The following is a 20,528-nucleotide window of genomic DNA, read 5'->3' on the forward strand; positions in this document are numbered from 1 at the left end:
TTGCCCTCGGCTTGCTAAATAGTGTTTTCTTTTTGGTCTGTTGGTCCTGGATTCTGTAAAGTTGCTTTGAGACAATGTCCATTGTAAAAAGCACTATATAAATAAATTTGACTTGACTTAAGCATGACAATGTCCCCACACACAAGCAAGGTCAATAAACAATCAGCTGCAGAGTTCAGAGTAGAAGCACAAGTCCACTCATCAGTTATTAGTTTTTATTTATTTATGCATTTTCTCCCCTTTTTAGCGAGTCCAATTGCCCGATTGCATCATGCTTACTCTCCACCAATGCCGATCCCGGCTCTGATCGAGGAGAACGAAGCTAACCCACGCCCCCTCCGATATGCATCTTAATACCTACACTTTGACAAGTGCAGAGCAGTTCAGCATTGTGTATGGAGAGACACACCCTGAGAGCACTCTTTTCTCATCTCTGTGCAGGCACCATCAATCAGCCAGCAGAGGTTGTAATAGCACCAGTCATGAGAGAAAGAGACCCCATCCGGCTTAGTCCCGCCCATATCTGAACAACAGGCCAATCGTTGTTTGTGTGGCCGCTCAGCCTTAGACAGCAGGCAGAGCTGAGATTCGATACGATGTATTTGAGATCCCAGCTCTGGTTCCAGCATGTGTTTTTACCACTGCGCCACCTGAATGGCCCCATTCATCAGTTTTGAGATCAACTAGAATGCTGACCGTGAGCCAGGTCTTGTAGCCTGATCTCACCAATGCCCTTTTGGGAAAATGGAGGCTAATTCCTGATTCATGATTATAGAATGAGTGCTAACACTTTCAATAAAGAAAACACACCAGACAACTGTTTCAGAAGGTAAATCTTGGAATGGATTATCAAATCTTTTCAATGTTTTTTTTAAATCTTGTGAATGTGTTTTTTTTATCTTTTAAAATATTGATTCACTGTCACATTTAGCCAATTAAAAATAATTTTTTTTTTTAGTTCTTGTTTGACCTGACCCATTCCTTTGCCTTTATTCAAATGCAAACGAGTGTTGAAATCCATTTTCACAAGCAGAAAAAATACATCCAACAAGCCTCAAAAATATATATATAAACAATAATAGTTCAAAAGTTCAAATCCAGTTTACACTTAATATTTTACACTACATGGTGTAGAAGCACGGCTGGAAAAACCAAGGGATCAAAGGAAGATTTGCACTTTTTCTTGAAATTTTAACCGACAGTCTTGAAATAACTAAGACGTTCAAACAGAATTGTTAGATGCTAGATATCTAGATAATCTATGTCCAAAAAAGTGGTTGATGCTGGCTTCAACGCTTTGAATTGATGAGGATCCTAAAGAAAGTGTTTGGACACATAATTAAATCGAATTAGTGTTAATGGTAAATTAGTAAACATTCTTATCTTAATAGTTATAAATAAGATGAGAGATGTTCCAAACATGATGTTATTATCAGGCTGACGCAGCACAGACATCAGAAATCTTCCAGAAATCGTTTTTTTCCCAAACTTCCCAAGTGACAAAATAGATGGCAAATGAAAACAAACCGTTAAAATTCAAACCAGGAATAAAATAATATACTAAAGAGCACATAATACAAGAATTAAGATTTATGGATGTAATTTGTGCGAATTGTTTTTACAAACTGACAAAATAGGGAAATATAACGAAACATGGAAAAAAAACCATGACTTAAGTGATCAACACTGAACTACCATTCATTCTAATAGTTAAAAATAATTAAACAGTCGTTACTATTGCAACCATTTACAAAATGTACAAAAGAAGATCTTATAAAAAGTCAGCCGATCTCAGAAAAAGTAAGGCGAAAATGATGTTTAAATTAAATACACATCCAAAATATTATCAACCTTGTTTCTACACTCACTGTCAATTTTATCAGCTCCACTTACCATATAGAAGCACTTTGTAGTTCTTTAATTACTAACTGTAGTCCATCTGTTTCTCTACATGCTTTGTTAGCCTCCTTTCATGCTGTTCTTCAATGGTCAGGACCCCCACAGAGCAGGTATTATTTGGGTGGTGGATCAGCAATGCTGATGGAGGTTTTTAAACACCTCACGGTCACTGCTAGACTGAGAATAGTCCACCAACCAAAACCATCAAGCCAACAGAGCCCTGTGGGTAGTGTCATGTGACCACTGATGAATGTCTAGAAGATGACCAACTCAAACAGCAGCAGTAGATGAGCGATCGTCCCTGACTTTACATCTACAAGGTGGACCAATTGGTAGGTGTATAATAGAGTGGACAGTGAGTGGACACGGTATTTAAAAACTCCAGCACAACACACACTAACACACCACCACCATGTCATTGTCACTGCAGTGCTGAGAATGATCCAACACCCAAATAATACCTTCTCTGTGGTGGTCCTGTAGGGGTCCTGACCATTGAAGAACAAGGTGAAAGCAAGTTTAAAAAAAAGTATGTAGAGAAACAGATGGACTACAGTCAACAATTGTAGAACTACAAAGTGCTTCTATATGGTAAGTGGAGCTGAAAAAAAATGGACAGCGAGTTTAGAAATGAGGTGGTTGTAATGTTATGGATGATCAGTGTATACTCATACTCCCATCCAAAGTGCTCTTTGGTTCAGGATGACAACACAGATCGGCCTGAAAGAAGCAATGACACACCCTAACAAGTCTATATTTACATCAAGTGGCATTAATCTGGAAGAAAGTCTAGTAAAAAATGTAATGAAAAACCGCTGGAAGTGTATTCAGAACTTCACACACAATGTATATTATTTAGGTAAATAAATGCCGTATTAATATGATCAAAAACGTGACATTCATAAAGAGGCTTAAAAAAACAATCATTCTGAATGTAAATATAACTCTTAATCTATGGGGAACATTTTTACTGGGCAGAAAAAAAATCCAAAAAAATATTCACAGTAGCGACAAATAGTTTTACTGCTATCTGATCAATCACAGTGAACCAAAATACATCTTTAAATGAACTTTCATCTCAGCAAAAGTGAGACTTTCGTAAATTATCCTGAGGTTCCAGAAAGGTAAAACAAAGCCCCTTCAGACGCCTCACATTTATCCAGATTGACCTTGACAGAAAGTGTCGTCCGACACCCCGAAATCCTTTTCTCGTCTCAAATACTAAAAATACTGCAACTAGTTTAGAAAACAAAGAGATTCGTTATGTATATCAAACACATTTAAATTAGCTTCTTAAAAAAAGCTGTCCTTTTCACTATGAAAACGTTTTATTGAGCTTCTGTTCAGCGCCTCCAGGAGCGACTCTCATACTCGTCGTCTTCATCCTCGTCTTCCTCTTCCTCTTCTGCCAACAAGAACGGGCTCTCTGGCTCCTGCACAAAATTATAAACAAATAAAATAAAACTTCTTTCTTTAAACCAATCTTTAGTCCAACCAAATGTTTTCCCCTTTCCTGCCAGTTTATTCATTTCTTACATTTACTTTGACTTTTATTTGATTGCAGACAGGATGAACCTGAGATATTTCATGTTTTATCTGCTCAACTTCATTTCATTTATTAATAAACATCCATTCCTGCATTTCAAGCCTGCAACACATTCCAAACAAAGTTGGGACAGTAAAGCATTTACCACTTTGTAATGTTGCCATTCCTTTTCACCACACTTAACAGACGTTTTGGCACCGAGGATACCAAGTGATTTAGTGTTTCAGCTTTTATTTTGTCCCATTCTTCCTGCAAACACGTCTTAATTCTCCACACATTCTCTATTGGGGACAGGTCAGGACTGCAGGCAGGCCAGTCCAGTACCCGTACCCTCTTATTCCACAGCCATGCTTTTGTAATGTGTGCAGCATGTCGTTTTGTATTGTCTTGTTGAAAAATGCATGGACGTCCCTGGAAAAGATGACGTCTTGAAAGCAGATCTCAATGTACTTTTCTGCATTAATGCTGCCATCACAGAAGTGTAAATGACCTTTGCCAAGGGCACTGACACAACCCCATACCATGACAGACCCTGGCTTTTAGACTTGTTGCTGATAACAGTCTGGATGGTCCTTTTTGTCTATGGTTCGGAGCACACGGCGTACATTTCTTCCAAAAAAAACCTGGAATGCTAATTTATCTGACCACAGTACATGTTTCCACTCTGTGATGGTCCATCCTAGATGCCTCCGAGCCCAGAGAAGTCAACGCCACTTCTGGACATGGTTAAGATAAGGCTTCTTTTTTGCACAGTAAAGGTTTAAGTGGCATTTGTGCATGTAACTCTGTATTGTAGTGCTTGACAAAGGTTTGCCAAAGTTATTCCTTGCCCATGTGGTTACATCAGCTATTGTTGAGTGGCGGTTCTTGACGCAGCACTGTCCGAGGGATTGAAGATCACGGATGTTCACCTTAAGCTTGCACCCTTGGCGCCCTCCAACGTATTTATTGACAAACTGGAGATCCTCAGGCCATGTTTGCATTTTCCATACTGTCTCAACTATTTTTGATTTGGGGTTGTATAATCTCTCTGCTGCTTTAACAAACCCAGCACTGGCCAAGGAGGCCTGCAGACAAGCCCATGGCCCATTTAACACATGTAAGGCTTCCTGGCTCTTCTATGCACCAGCAAGTGGTACAATGAAATTCTTTTTCCACATATACCAGCTTGGTTGGAATATGGGGTCAGTGTGCAGGGTCAGCCACTGTATGGTGCCCCTGGAGCTGAGAGGGCTAAGGGCCTTGCTCAAGTTTCCAACACTGGGGATTTAAACTCTCAACTTTTCGCTTCATAGCCCAAAGATCTTCCAACTAGACTACCACTGTCCCTATTTACTACATATGCTGACGTCTTAACCAGACAGCAAAGACATAGCTATCGCAGCTGCAATTTAAGGAAACCCTAATCAACCCCATCTCCCTCAGACATGGCCAAGTACATTTGTTTGGGGTATATAGTTGAGTTCCTACCCTGCATGATACAGTGACATCACAGGTCCAATTTCCCCCGGCTTTTGTATTCCTAATGCCACAACTGGTCTTGGTCAGACTTAAGTTATAATATAAACATAGTCAAAAGTATGTGTACCCCTGACCATGAGCTTGTTGGAAATCTCATTAAAATGGAGCTGCCACTATTCTGCAGCTATACCAACCTCCACCTTTCTGAGGGAGGTTTTGCACACTTTTTTGGAGAGTGCAAAAGTTGAGGTTGGTCTATTCAAGCAAAAGAGAATTTGTTGAGTCAGGCACTGATGTTGAGGCTGGCTCACAATCTGCATTCCAATTCATACCCAAAGTGTCTGTGCAGGCCACTGGAATTCCTCCACACCAAACTCTTCAAAACCATGTCTTTATGGACTTCACTTTGTGGCATCAGTTTGGGAAAGAGGCTTTCCTGTTCTATCCCTAGTTAACTGTTAACGTAATAATTAGAAGGGGTGTCCACATACTTTTGGCTGTATAATGCACATTAACAAAATCGTACCGTATTAACCTCCTCTTTCGACTCCTCTTCTTCTGGTTCAGTAGAGACTGATGGGGTTTTGGGTTTGTACCATGATATCTGAAGAATCCGTCCTTTGAATTTCGCTCCTTGATTTGCAGCCTAAAAGTAAATAAGAGTAAACAAGTTAATATTTACCAAATTTACATTCACCAAACACCAAGTAATTAAAAATAACGACACCAAAGTAAATAATGGTCATGTTCCCCCTTTTTTTCTTCCAATATAGTCAATTCCAAGTTCTTTTTACAATTAATTTTGCCACTTGAACATTCCCTATGCTGGCTGAGGAGATTTGCAGACTAGCATGTAGCCCCTCTGATGGTGTGCAGTCACAGGCTGCTTTCTTTCACCTGGCAGTAGTGGGTTCTGGTAGAGAACTTTCAAACCGAGGAGTCAGCCCTGGTGTGCTAGCGTATTTCCCACGTGACACCGTGAATCATCCAATATTTGTGCAGGCACCACTGTGCCACCTGAGTGCCCAATTGAGGAGCCCCACCCAGATTAAGGAGAGTGTACCGACACACGCCCCTCCGACATGTGCGCAGTAGCCGACTGCATCTTTTCACCTGCACGGGGCGAGTTCATATGCAAATCAGCTTTAGGTATGGAGAGCCAGACCCTGATCACATTATTCCTTAACTCTGTGCAGACACCATTAACCAGCCAGCAGAGGTCGTAATTGCACCAGTTATGAGGTCCCTATCCGGCTCCCTCCCTGTGTGAACAACAAGCCAATCGTTGTTCAAACAGCCGTCAAGCCCAGCCGGATGGCAGAGCCGAGTTTCAAACCGAGGAGTCAGCTCTGGTGTGCTAGCGTATCTCCCACGTGACACGGTGAATCATCCAACATTTGTGCAGGCGCCTTTTTCGACCTTTTTTTACTCAGACATGACCAATCGAGACGCCCAGCTAGGTCGATGGCACCATTTGAGCTCTCCATCGAAATGGGCTAGTGTTAGACCACTGTGCCACCTGAGTGCCAAATAACATAGTTAAAAAAACAGACTTACATTTACGTTTGTGGCATTTAGCACATCCAAAGCGACTTACTAATTATGAGCAACTGAGGGTTAAGGGCCTTGCTCAGGGGCCGAACAGTGGCAACTTGGCAGTAATGGGGCTTGAGCCGGCAACCTTCTAGTCCAGTACCTTAACCTCTGAGCTACCTAAGCTGCCCTTTTCTGATTTTTGTTCAAATTAGTTATGAATTATGGTTATGTGGGTGGAATGGGGACAATAATAATTCACTAATATACAGATAAGAACTATAAAAACTGTTAAATAATACAATCTATCATTAATATTAAGATACTGAAGATAATGAAAGCAGTAGTACATTTTCCGCTTCACTTCGAGTCTTGAACGTCAACACGACGCTGGTGGCATCTTGGTCATGGAGCTCTTCGACCTCCCCAAATTTCTGTAAAAGGAAAGTACACATGATAAATTCTAACCACCTCAAACAGCAACAATGTCTATTTATATTCTACAAGTATTGCTCTCACAACAAAGTGCGGCATAAGCTCCTCTTTCTCCTCCTGAGTGACTCCTAAAATAGCAAGGGCCCGAGGTCGGTGGTCCACCACCATGTGGTTGGGTGCTCCCCTGCCTCTCGCACTCCTCCCTCTGCCCCTGGCTCTGCCTCGACTTATGCTCTGCGTGGGTTTGGCTCGGCCGACTGGTAAAAGCCCCAAACGCTTCGCCTTTAAAGGAGAAAACAGGGGAGTTTTTTAGTACATACATTAGGTAGATTTGCAGATGACAGTTCCCCCAAAAAACATTAAAATAAATGCACAGACATTGTTTACTACTTGTAAGCATTAGTTACTGGTTTTAACTCTTTTTGTTAAGTAAACTATAACAGAACTCTGGTAAGTTTAAAAACTTTGCACATGTGAAGGATATATTCTCCGATCTGCATAAACATTTATAACTTATTATTGTGGCCAATCATGTCCAGATATATTTAAAATAATTGGGCTGAACCCTGTATCCAAAGAGGTTTAAGGGGTATGGGGGTACATCTGTGTATAGGTACCATTGATGCCAAAGAATACATTGGAATTTAAAATCCACCGTCTGACTCTCGTCTTCATTTTTAATAGGAGGCAGATCAGGGCTGCAGACAGGCCAGTCAAGCGCACACACACACTGTGTCTATGGAGTCATGCTGTTGTAGCCCATAACGAGGAATGAGGTCTGTCTTGCTGAAATATGCATGGACGTCACCTTGACGGCAGCATGTGTCTCTCTAAAATCCTAATCTACTCCCTTGCATCGATGGCACCCTCACACAAAAGCAAGTCACCCATGTTGTGTGTACTGATGCACCCCCATACCCCTTAATCCCCCTGGATAAAGAAGTCATCCAAATCATTTTCTTAATACAGGGAGCAGAAATTAAACTTTAATGTCTTAAAAGGCATTATACATTAGGCGTCGTCCTGAGGGTGTGGTGGGAGTGCTGCTGTGTAATTTGATGGAAATGGCTAATGGCATATATTTCGTACACCAGCTTAATGACTTTTTAGCTCTAAGCACGTGTTGGCTGTGCTTTAATGGGGATGTGTTAAGGGACATGAGCCATACTGAAATTAAATGTTGTATGAGGGTTCAACACCATAAATAAGTATAGATGCAAATTCAACTAGTTTCTTTTAACCAATAACCAACATCAAATCAACAGTTAACTAATGCCAAAATATACAGCAGTCATTAAATAACACTCATAAATTGAATAACAGAACAAATGGAAGCTACCATACACAGCACAGCCTACCTTAACGGTTGAATGTAAAACCTAGAATGATTGAAGGTAAATCCAGCGATGATCTCAAAAACAAGAATACTCGTTCATGTTTTGACACCCCCCTCCCCCTATGCATCCAAAGAATTGATTGGGAGTTACCCAAGTCATGTTTTTAGCTGCTTTACACTTCAACATCTCAGACTTTGCTATATAAATTGTCGTAGGATTGCTAGGACTGCCTCATATTGCAAATTAACCAGTAAACGTAAGACACTTAAAAATTTTAAATCGCTAAACACAAACCTTAAATGTGTAATTTGACAGAAAATTGCATATTACACAGAAAAAGTGCTCATTTCACAGTCCGTCAATTAGGTAGGGCCTTACTTATAACATAACCCTTAATTGCTTGCATTGTATTTGATCATAATCTGCTCAATGGCATAAATATAAATGTAAGTATAATGTAGGTAGGGCAAAGGCAATATTCTGGCATACCTCCACTTGCAGCTGACCCAGTTTCCTCTTTAGGTCTGTAGTGTCCTCTCCTGAAGATAACTTATTGTGGAAGTCCAACTCTGCATCTAGCAGCTCCTTCTGTGCCTTCAAATCAAGAAGCAATTTAATGCATTTCAACTTATCAGATACTTTGCAGTTACAACTGAGATATGCTGAATTGAACACTGAACAATGACTGGGCAAGTTAGGATGTAAACCAAACTGGGGCATGCACACTGAGGGGGTGAGTGTGGGTTACATTTAGGCACTGCTTGTTGTACAGCATGATTTTGGAAAAAAGATCACTGTCAGCTATTAAAAATAAATTTAAATGACAACTTAAACTGACAACATTAATCAAATAAATAATTCTTTGTCAGTTATTGGTTAATGATTACCATCCCTAATTTAACAAAGATTAATAATTAGGGATGCATCAATACCATTTTTTTCCCAACCAAGTACAAGTACATGTATTTTTGTACTTGCCGATACCGATACCAATACCTATTTAGAATACCGTTTTCTTTTTTAAACAAAAACACACATGAGAAGTGACGAGAAGTTCAATGATACCACGTCCAAAAATGCACGTCAACAAGTAGCGAGTGATCAAAGTGTTTGTGCGCTGATGTGATGAAATCAAGGAGGAAAAATAAATGAATCTGAGTTGATTTGGCAACACGAATAGCACGGATTGTTCTGTAGTGAGTTGGAGGTTAATAAATATTTTTGCAATGTTGGTGTTTTGTTGTTATGTTTTGTAGAGAACGATCAGGTCAGAAATACTGTAATACGTGTGTGTGCCGGTGTATTCTGATATAAACTATATTATCCCCCTGTCCCACCTGTTTACACTCCTCTCCTGCGTTTCCCCTCACACCGTATCCTGCGTTCTCATTGGCTGTTCGACATGTCACTCATTCCCAGTCGCACATCTCAGATCAGATATCTGACATGCTAGAAAACTCGATCCGGTCGCCGAGCGCCGAGCGAAAATCAGGGCAAAAATCGTGTAGTGTGAACTAGGCATAACGCAGCAACGTGCACTAGGCACACGGTATCGGATGTTTAGTATCGGAGCCTCGTTTGCGAGTACGAGTACAAGTTAATGAGCGCGGTATCGGGCAAATACCCGATACCAGTATCGGTACTCATGCATCTCTATTAATAATATAACTATAATTATCCTCTCTACTGATGTTGATCTCCACCCTGATTGAGAAGAGCCGTGACTAACACACGCCCCCTCCGACACGTGTGCAGTAGCCTACTGCATCTTTTCACCTGCACGGGGCAAGTTCATATGGATCAGCTTTTTATATGGAGAGACACATCCTGATCCCATTATCACTTGACTGGTGCCATCTATCAGCCAGCAGAGGTCCCGTCCGGCACCCTGCCCTTGAACAATAGCCAATCGCTGTTCATGTAGGCGCCCAGTTTGAAATGTCAGCTCTGGTGTGCTAGCTTGTTTTTCCGCTGTGCCAATATAACTGTAATTATTAAAGAACCAAATCAAATCTAACCTCTTAATTAAAGCCAGATAGAGTGAAGTTCTTTTAGTAAGGACACATTATAAGAAGAATCAATTCTTCTCTCTGGAGAAACACTATCCTTATCGTAATAGGAGCCAGAAAAGACTTGACAGCACAGTATAATAATAGAAAAATATAATGATATACTCATTTGTATCTTCCATTCAAACCAAAATTACTGGCCAAGTTTATTAATTCCTCACTAATCTTTAGCAAGTGCTGCATTTAGGATCAGGATAGACTTTTAAAAAATAAAACAATATCCAGCTTAGGTCAGATTTGCTGGGGATTTGAGCTGTTTGACTGAACATAGCCTGACATAGTGTATATCTTACATCTGTTTTGGTCTTGGCCTGAGCAGAATTTCCTGTTAACTGGGAGCCATGGCTGATTTCATTCTTTAGCTGAGAGATCTTCTCTGTGAGCTCTTTCAGGGTTTTCATAATGTTGGCCCGCTCCTCTGGCTTCATCCCTCGGTTCTTTTCCAGACGGTTTATTAAGGCCTGCAAACAATAAACATAAATAAGAAGTGCACCAGGTCGAGCAGGATTTGCTTTTGCTATAATTATAGACATATTACTACATATAACTACCAAACCCTAACCCTAACCCTTGTCTATACAAATATAATCCAAACACTTACTGATATGCAAATATGATATATCTGACTACTATAGAAATGTAGACATCCTTCTAATTATTGTGTTCAAGTATTTCATCTACACCCATTACTAACAAGTGTATACATGTAATTATAGGCTATAAAGTATATGGTTGCAACAATTTGAAATAGACCCTTTCCTGTGCAGTATGACTGTATTCCATGTGTACAAATGAAGGTCCATCAGGCCAAGTTTTTTTTTTTTTTTTTATGCATTTTCTCCCGTCGCTGTACACGCCTCCTCCGACACGTGCACAGCCCTCCTCTTCTCGCCCCTGCTTTCTGCACAGGCGTCTCTTTCGCCAATCAGGGACCTTACACAGCGTGTACCCACACATAGTCCGGTCATCCCACCCTAGCAGATACGGTGGCCAATTAGTATCTGCTGCAGGCACTCCCAATTATGGCTAGATGGCGCCCAGCCGACCGGAGACGACAACGAGTTTTGAACCGAGGTGTGCAAGTGGAATATCCCGCTGCACCACCTGGGCGCCATCAGGCCAAGTTTTGACGAGTTTGGTTTGAAAAAACTCCAATGTCCTGCACAAGAGCCCTGACCTCATTATCAATGAACACACATTTGGGATGAACTGGAATGCTGAAATGCTTCATATGAAACTGGAGCTCCTCCACACCAGTCTCATTAAACTGTGTCGTAAAATGTGTCCTATATTTGACTGTCTAATGATTTCAGGCCATGACACAAAACATTTTGTAAAACACAGTTTATGCACAGCTGTGCACCATTACAGTTGTAAAAATATTTACTTATTGAAAAAGTAAAGGTTTGAGACAATTAGCTTGTAGCTCACATCCTAGTCTGGATCATTTGGAAACCTTCTTACCTTCTGATACTCGATCTGCTTCTCCAGCATCTCCTGTTTCTTTTTCCTCATATCTTGCTGCAGCTTTAGCGCCTCCTGAAGGAGGAGAGAGAAGACGATTAAGATGCTTGATGAAAACATGCTAGACTTTTCAACCATCCCATGGTATGGTGCCTTGTTAAGATGAGAAGACTTGCATGCATCAGGCAAAGGGTGCTCTGGTGGTGCAATGGCAAAACACGCTAGCCTGCTAGATTTGGGGTTTGAATTTCTGCAATACTATTGGGCAGTCAGATATAGGAAGGCGCACATGTCAGGGTGCCCAGATAAAATAAGTAGGGTTGGTCACAAAGGGCATCCAGCATAAATACTGTGCCAAACCGAGAGTGCGGACCAGAATGATCCACTGTGGCATTGTGTAATTGTAGAACTACAAAGTGCTTCTATATGGTAGATGGAGCTGATAAAATGGACAATGTGTGTAAAAACAAGGAGTAGGGCTGTCGCGGTGAAAGAATTTCCCCTTGCGGTATTTAGCGTGGTTCAACACCGCGGTATGCGGTAATATCGCCAATTTTTTTTTGTTTTTGAAAATTACTTAATTTATCTGGATTTTAGAGCTATATAAACAAGCTTTATTGTTAGGCTATGATTCGGTATATTACTGCTTTATAATGACAAAGATGAGACAGATTTAAAGACAGCTTTAGGACAAATCAAATGCGTGTTTATTGTTAAATACAGAACAGAGCTAAGATGCGCGTCTTTTATTAAAAAAGGTTTAAATTTAGCTTCTAGCCTAGGCTAGATATACACTGTGAAACGAAAAAAAAGTGTTTAGGCTAAATATTTTAAATGCACATTAATCAAAATATGATTAAAAAAAATAGAATAAAGAATAAAGTCTGTAAGATCTTAAACCTGCGTTATCATGCGCGCTAGAAAAACCAACATGTTCACCAGATGTGGTTCCAGAGAGGATCTGAGTGGGGTAGCGATGTTCCCAACGGCACTAAAACTCTCTCTGATGGTGTGCTCGTTACACTAATACACACGTACTCTACCTGCATGCGACTTTAGAGAGCAGAGGAAATCTAGCCTGGTTGTTGTGCCACTATTAACCATCTATTTAGTAGGTATAATTAACAGAACAATATACAGTATACTACATTTCAAGTTATTATTCGTTTCAATACATTTTTATTCAACGAAAAAATACATTTAAATCATTCCAGCAAGAGAATATTTGCAGGCTGCAATGCCATATTAACCGTCATTAAGTGTTTTAGTACGCCAAGGCTTTTTTAAGATTTGAATATAGTCTAAATTACAAGTATTTTATTGAGTGTGAACTCGATTTGATCATTAATAAACTTGCCTATAATTACTGTTGCCATTGGTTCCATCTTAAAACACAAAGCCTGACACTCAGCAGCAACACATGTGAACAGGTTGCAGGAACATGACACTCTTAGCTCATTTTCATTATAAATTTATTTAATATTTATTACGCCCGAATGTAAGCGTACAACAAGATGGACCCTGCAACAAAAAAAAAAGAAAAAAAGAAAAAGAAAAAACGTGAACATCGCGGTGTTGTGGTTGCTTGGCATGCCCTGCGGTTGGCTGATCTATACCGCGGTATTTCAAAATTGCGGTTAGCGCGACAGCCCTAACAAGGAGGTGGTTTTAATGTTATGGCTGATCAGTGTATATATCACACATACAATATAAGACTTGCCAGCACTTAATAATATCAGCCTTTATGATGGTGGAAGTTACATCTCTGCTTTTGCGTTACAGGTTAAAAACACTCACCTGCTTCTTTTTCAGAACATCCTGATCTTCATGGGGTTTGGCCATCTTCCCCAGCACTTTTGGAGGTGGCTTCAATACTGTCCGTGAGTAAGGCCCTTTCTGTAGTGCACTGGCTGGAGCTACCACCTTCAAACAAATTGCAATAAAAAATATACATCTAATACAGGCTAATTTAAACAAAATTATGATAAATAGTATGTTTAAGCTCCAAGCTGGATTTGGTCAAACATTTAATCCCAGTTTACAGTTCTATATCAAGGAGCATGACCGAACCTGTACCCATTAACAGATGTTAAGAGTTCATGCTAGACCTTAAAGTCTGCCATCAGTATTAACTGGCTTGTAAAAATGAGCCCGTGTAGCTGGCTGAGGTAACGTTGCCACCTAGCTTGCCTTTGAGATATTACAGTATTAACAAAGCACTGTTTCCCTGATTTCAGGAAGTGCACCAATGCTAGAGGACTAGGGTGCCCTGGAAATGAGTTAGGTATTAATTAAATATAAGAGTCATGCTAACCCATTTAAAATCGTGTGTACCGTGTGGTTTTAACTGTGTACACTTGCTGTGGTAGTAGGATTTACTGTAAAATGTTACAAAAGGGTTTGCTTTTTAAATCAGTTTGGGGTCAACTATGTTACAACAATTCTAAAGCTATTTAGGGGTGGTGAAAAGCGCTGCTCTTTTTAGGAGTTGTGTCCATTTTATTATAGTAATTAATACAGATTATAAAAGATCATTGTTAGCAGGGTTCATTTTATCAGCCGACTCCCTCTATTTGTGGTCATTCCTGCCTGCTCTGCCCCCCTTGCTGGCGGAGGGGAGCTGAAATTGTAACGCACACCCTTCAAAATAAGTGCAGTGTGTCAACTGCATCTATTCACCTGGCAAAGGTGAAGTCTCACAAAGAGCTGTACCGCATACAGCAGTGGTCCTCAACCACCAGGTCATTTATTACCGGGCCGCACCGAAGGAATAAATAATTGGAGATCGCTACAATGAAAACACTGCTTCCATTTTCAACATCCTATCTTTGCAAAGCGGGGTTTTCTGCAGTGATGGCAACCAGAATAAAGTTACGGAGTAGACCAGACACAGAGAACACACTTTGGGTTTTATTGTCTCCCATCACGCCTAGGTGGGAGCGTCTCATTGCAAGCTCAGGGTTCCCACTGATTTTCCGTTATGGGTGAGTAGTATTGTGTTTTTTATTATGCTCTTCATATAATTTTATTTTAAATCCTCCTGCCCCTGCCGGTCCGTGAAATTATATCTTATCTGAAACAAGTCCGTGGTGCAAAAAAGGTTGGGGACCGCTGGCGTACAGAGAGAGATGTTAAACACACCGCAAATCGGCCATCACTAGTGCTGCTTCCACCACCAGACAGCTGAGGGCAAAATTATTCAGAAACCATAATTTTTTTAACCGTTTTCAACCTCTCTCTCTCTCCCTCCCTCAGGCACAGCCAATTGTATCTGTTAGCTGTCCGGCTAAGTCAATAGCATCATCTGGGATTCAAACTTCAGAGCATAAAAGCGTAATTTTTAGTGCTGTGTTAACAAATTTGAATAAAACACCAAGGTCAGTTTGTACATACCAATGAAGACTCAGTGGAAGAATTAGGAGGCTCGAGACTGCCTGCAGTTCCTGTTCCGAGGGTGTTCGGCTGTTTGGGGAGGGTTTTATTCAGCACATAGGCACCAGGTGCGTGTTGCTTGTTTATTACCTGAAGATACAGAAAGGCAAATGTTTCAATCAGTCTAAACTCTTGTTTAAACATCTGACACCTGTTACAGTATGGTGTAAATCCACATTTACCTACCAAACTCACACAGGTGCAGACATAGTGTTTGTTGTGTTTGTTACAGTAGGCTGACAATATCTAAATACAGTGGTTATGTGGCAGCTGTTTATATATACACTAATCAGCCATAACATTAAAACCACCTCCTTGTTTCTACACTCCCCCCTTTCATGCTGTTCTTCAATGGTCAGGACCCCCACAGGATCGCCACAGAGCAGGTATTATTTGGGTGTTGGGTCATTCTCAGCACTGCAGTGACACTGACATGGTGGTGGTGTGTTAGTGTGTGTTGTGCTGGTATGAGTGGATCAGACACAGCAGCGCTGCTGGAGTTTTTAATCACCTCACTGTCACTGCTGGACAGAGAATAGTCCACCAACCAAAAACATCCAGCCAACGGCACCCCGTGGGCAGCGTCCTGTGACCACTGATGAAGGTCTACAAGATGACCAACTCACACAGCAGCAATAGATGAGCGATCGTCTCTGACTTTACATCTACAAGGTGGACCAACTAGGAAGGAGTGTCTAATAGAGTGGACACGATATTTAAAAACTCCAGTAGCGCTACTGTGTCTGATCCACTCATACCAGCACAACACACACTAACACACCACCACCATGTCAGTGTCACTGCAGTGCTGAGAATGATCCACCACCTAAATAATGCTTGCTCTGTGGTGGCCCTGACCATTGAAGAACAGGGTGAAAGCAGGTTAAAAAGATATGCAGGGAAACAGATGGATTACAGTCAGTAATTGTAGAACTACAAAGTGCTTCTATATGGTAAGTGGAGCTGATAAAATGAACAGTGAGTGTAGAAACAAGGAGGTGGTTTTAATGTTATAGATATACTGTATATAAGAGAGAGTTTCATCCTGACACACATTTAAATAACCCCATCTCTAGTGCTCCTTACCTTGTGAGCAGCAGGCATCTGGGTACTGAGGTTGGCATTCTGGTTGGTGGTCTGATCCTGGTTCTGGGCCATATTTTCTCTGTGCCAGTAGACTCTGATGAAGCGGTTGTTGAGCACAGCCTCAGTGCTGGAGATTGCCCTCCGAGCTTCCTCGTTGGTCGTATACTGAATAAGAGCTGCGTCTGGGTCACCTCCAAACGCCACCTATCACAATACCAGCAACCACACACACAGTAAATCATTCGATTCAATCAATGTCTTAAACAGACACACTTTAAAAATGTCTGATTAAAATGATCCCCCTTCTTTAATATTTGTTGTTATGAATACAAATGTTATGCCACACAAAAAACGTTACTGAATTACTTTAACTTATGCCTGCATTCAATACGTGTACTACAAGTAACAACCATCAGCCCAAAAATGTTTATAGCCCTGACCATGACCTGTGCAATTGTTATGAAATAGTCATTGCTATGCACACCTTTGAAAGGTGGTCCTAATAGTTCTAATATTATGGCTGATCAGTGTGTATGTGTATATAGTTTTTGTGATGTAAAAACATAAAACCAAGATAAACCATTTCAGGTTTATTTCCTCTAAATTAAACCAATAATTTGTGCAATTCAATTGAAAAACAAACACTCTAAAACAGATTAAAAGAAATAAAACTGTTCTGGGAGGCTGCTAAGAGGCCTACAGCAACATTAAAAGAGCTGAAGGAATTTCTGGCAAGTACTGATTGTGTACTAAAGGTAACAACAATCTCCTTTAATCTACTTAGGTCTGGACTGTGGGGTCAAGTGGCAAGAAAAACACCCCAAGTCCAGCTACATTTAGCAAAAAAACTTGCATCAAGTCTGACGAATGCATGTGTTATAGTCTGATGAGACCTGATGAGGTGAACTTTTGGCCATAATTCCAAAAGGTATGTTTGGCACAAATCCATACCCCCAGTGAAGCATGGTGGTGGTAGCATTATGCTTTGGGTCAGTTTTCCTTCGGCCAGAACTGTGGCTTTGGTCAAGGCGGAGGGAATTATGAACAGTTCCAAATATCAGTAAATTCTGGCACAACACTGCTAAAAAGCTGAAGATGAAAAGGAATTTTACATTTTAGTACAATTATAACACAAAGCATACCAAGGGCTTCACCAGAAGATCAAACTTTTGGAACGGTCCAGCCGGATCCCAGACCTAAATGCAACTGATCTGTAGGGTGACCTAAAGAGGGCTGTGCATAAGATGCACTCACAGTAGTGTTGGGCGGTATGACGGTATTACGGTATACCGCGGTATTTAAAAATGCTGACGGTATTTTAAAATGCTGACAGTATTTTAAAAATGTGAAGCGCCAAATTTCTGCTTAAGGTCCACCTTGAAAACGGAGACTTTAAGACCTGCGCGCATCCACAATAAGGGAGGGGTGGGAGTTGTAGGCGGGTGGAGCTCACTGATTGGTTGTGGGTAGAGATGCATGAGTACCGATACTAGTATCGGGTATCGTAACTCGTACTCGCAAACGAGGCTCCGATACTAAACATCCGATACCTTGTGCCTAGTGCACGTTGCTGCGTTAACGCAGGGATTTTCAACCTGTGGGGCGCGAGTGCCTGCCCGCTTAGGGGGGGTTTACTTCTAAAACTAAAGCAATTCATTTTTCACCCACGCGTTTAATGTTATTTAGGTCCGTTTGAAAAAAAACTAAAAACTTCAAAATAGAGCTAACAGCGAAGATAACCGGTTACAAAAGCAGCGGCCGCTGTTATAGGACGTGTGTGTGTCTTTAATACTCTGTTCACAGTGTCGATACAAGTGATTCAGGAGTCGACTCATTTTAAGCTTCTTTTCTCGGTCATCTCTCCGTGTTTACTGTTATAATGAATGATGCGGTTGTAAATAAACACCAAATACTACAGAACATTCTGTGTTACTCGCTTACATTATAAAGCTCAGGCTTAATTATACTGGTTATTACCACAGAGCGGGAGCCGACTCAGAGTCGTTTACGATTTACCGAGGTGAACCACGAATGTATGTGCTGATAGAATCGGCTCAGATGGGATCGGACTGTATTATCTTTTTAAAGTAAATATTTCAATCAGCAGAATCGCATCGCATCGCATGTATGATGTGCACAACGTTAATTACGTGCGTTTATTAATGAACGTTAACGTTAGCTTGTCAGAAGCTTTCTCAATGATGTCTGTGCGGTGTTTTTTTTTTTTTTTTTTTACAATTAGTGATGGCAACCCAAGCAACTGTTCCACTGCACTATTTTACACTAAAAACTACACTATTCCATAATGCTCCAGATTGCATCATTCTAAATAGGTATCGGTATCGGCGAGTACAAAAATACATGTACTTGTACTCGTACTCGGTTGGGAAAAAATGGTATCGATGCATCCCTAGTTGTGGGGGTGCTCACTTTTTGAGGCGATAACACAAAAGCTAGGGAGCGCTCTACATAGGGTGTGTTCAAACACCTAGTGAGCTGCCTTGCTGTCTTACTGCCTACATAGGCAGCTGCCTCAGTAGAGAGGATTCTATTAAGTCAATGACTTATTATAAGGCAAGTCATTTGAACGCGCTACTTAGACAGTGATTCCATCGGGTTTTGCTTGCTAAGCTAACAGTTAGTATCTTGACCTTCAAAACCATGGGATGGGGTGGCACCACGCGCTAGCATGTCAATATAACATCTCTTTGTACCGAATACAGTTACATTCACTGACAAGCCCGAACTTGAAAAAAAACACACTTGTGCAAGTTTATACAGTATAATATTATCTGTGTGTGTGTGTCGCGCTCACTCTTCGCGATACTCGGATTTCGGATTTGAATTCCTACAATAAACAGCTTTCATTATGACTGATTAATTCCCCGTACTGATGTGAAGCAGAATTGGTGTATTACAGCCAATAAGAACGGCGCAAAAATGAAAAGAACATATAAAACATTTATATAACGGTTCCCAGAGATGCGACTCGGTTCATTTGAAAGAGCCGTTCAATAGAATCGGATCGCTCGCGAACGACCCATTACTAACAGAGAGACGTCCGAACATTATGGCTATTTATTTTAGTAAGGCTCTTTTTTCTCTCTCTTTTATTGATGACTTAAAAGCAAAACCATGATATAAGTAATATATAAGTATATATATAGTTATATAAGTCATCAAGTAAGGCTCTGTTAGAGGCATGTGCAGTCACACCAACCACAATACAATACAAGCAAACTGCAAGCACGCCCACACTATCAAAATGAGTCACGTCCCCTAAAATGATAAGCTACCAATCTTTGCAAGTCTTTGCAACCAAAACAATTTGTACAACCCCTGGCAAAAATTATGGAATCACCACTCTTGGAAGATGTTCTTTCAATTGTTTAATTTTGTAGAAAAAAAATAAATCACAGACATGCCACAAAACTATCATTTCTCAAACTGTCAACCCTCTGGCATTAAGAAACAATAAAAAAAGAAAAAAATATAATAGTTGTGGTCAGTCACAATTGCTTTTTTTTTTAGATCAAGTAGAGGAAAAAAATATGGAATCACTCAAATCTGAGGAAAAAATTATGGAATCATTAGAAAACACTGCACCATTATTACTTTGTTGCACCACCTCTGGCTTTTATAATGGTTTAAACTCTATGAGGCATGGAGTTAACTAATGACAAACAGTATTCTTCATCAATCTGCCTTCAACTGTCTCTTGCTGTTGCCAGATCAGCTTTGCAGGTTGGAACCTTGTCATTGACCATTTTCTTCAATTTCCACCAGAGATTTTCAAATGGATTGAGATCCAGACTATTTGCAGGCCATGCCATTGACATTATATGTTTTCTTGAAGGAAAGTTTTCACGTCCTTTGCCCTATGGCAAGATGCATTATCATCTTGAAAAATGAAGTCATCATCACGAAAAATGAAGTCATCATCACCAAATATCCTTTCAACTGATGGAATAAGAAAAGCGTCCAAAATTTCAATGTGGACTTTGGCATTTATTGAAGACCATCTCCCCTGTGCCTTTACCCGACATGCAGGCCCATATCATCAACAACTGTGGAAATTAACATGTTTTCTTTAGGCAGTTATCTTCATAAATTTCATTGGACAGACACCAAACAAAAGTTCCAGCATCATCACCTTGCCCAATGCAGATTCGCGATTCATCACTGAAGATCACTTTTATCCAGTCACCCACAGTCCACGATTGCTTTTCTTTAGCCTACTTTAACCTTGTTCTTTTCTTTTTAGGT

At 40.5% G+C, this 20,528-nt stretch overlaps 1 protein-coding gene across 3 annotated transcripts in view; it reads right to left on the reverse strand.

Moving 5' to 3' along the window:
* Positions 1–3,208: 3,208 nt before the first annotated feature.
* The window catches only part of rbm27 (RNA binding motif protein 27), a 59,004-nt gene continuing 41,684 nt past the window's right edge, over positions 3,209–20,528 (reverse strand). For all 3 annotated transcript variants that reach the window (XM_063011403.1, XM_063011402.1, XM_063011404.1), the window contains 10 exons: positions 16,263–16,466; positions 15,138–15,266; positions 13,542–13,667; positions 11,745–11,819; positions 10,574–10,741; positions 8,701–8,805; positions 6,959–7,156; positions 6,790–6,873; positions 5,433–5,552; positions 3,209–3,332 (listed from right to left, as the gene is read on the reverse strand). In XM_063011403.1, coding sequence (XP_062867473.1) covers positions 3,243–3,332; positions 5,433–5,552; positions 6,790–6,873; positions 6,959–7,156; positions 8,701–8,805; positions 10,574–10,741; positions 11,745–11,819; positions 13,542–13,667; positions 15,138–15,266; positions 16,263–16,466 — 1,299 coding nt within the window. In that variant the 3' untranslated portion in view covers positions 3,209–3,242. The remainder of the gene's footprint in view (positions 3,333–5,432; positions 5,553–6,789; positions 6,874–6,958; positions 7,157–8,700; positions 8,806–10,573; positions 10,742–11,744; positions 11,820–13,541; positions 13,668–15,137; positions 15,267–16,262; positions 16,467–20,528) is intronic.

The sequence above is a fragment of the Trichomycterus rosablanca genome, chromosome 16 (genome assembly GCF_030014385.1).
Source record: "Trichomycterus rosablanca isolate fTriRos1 chromosome 16, fTriRos1.hap1, whole genome shotgun sequence".
Lineage (NCBI taxonomy): Eukaryota > Metazoa > Chordata > Actinopteri > Siluriformes > Trichomycteridae > Trichomycterus > Trichomycterus rosablanca.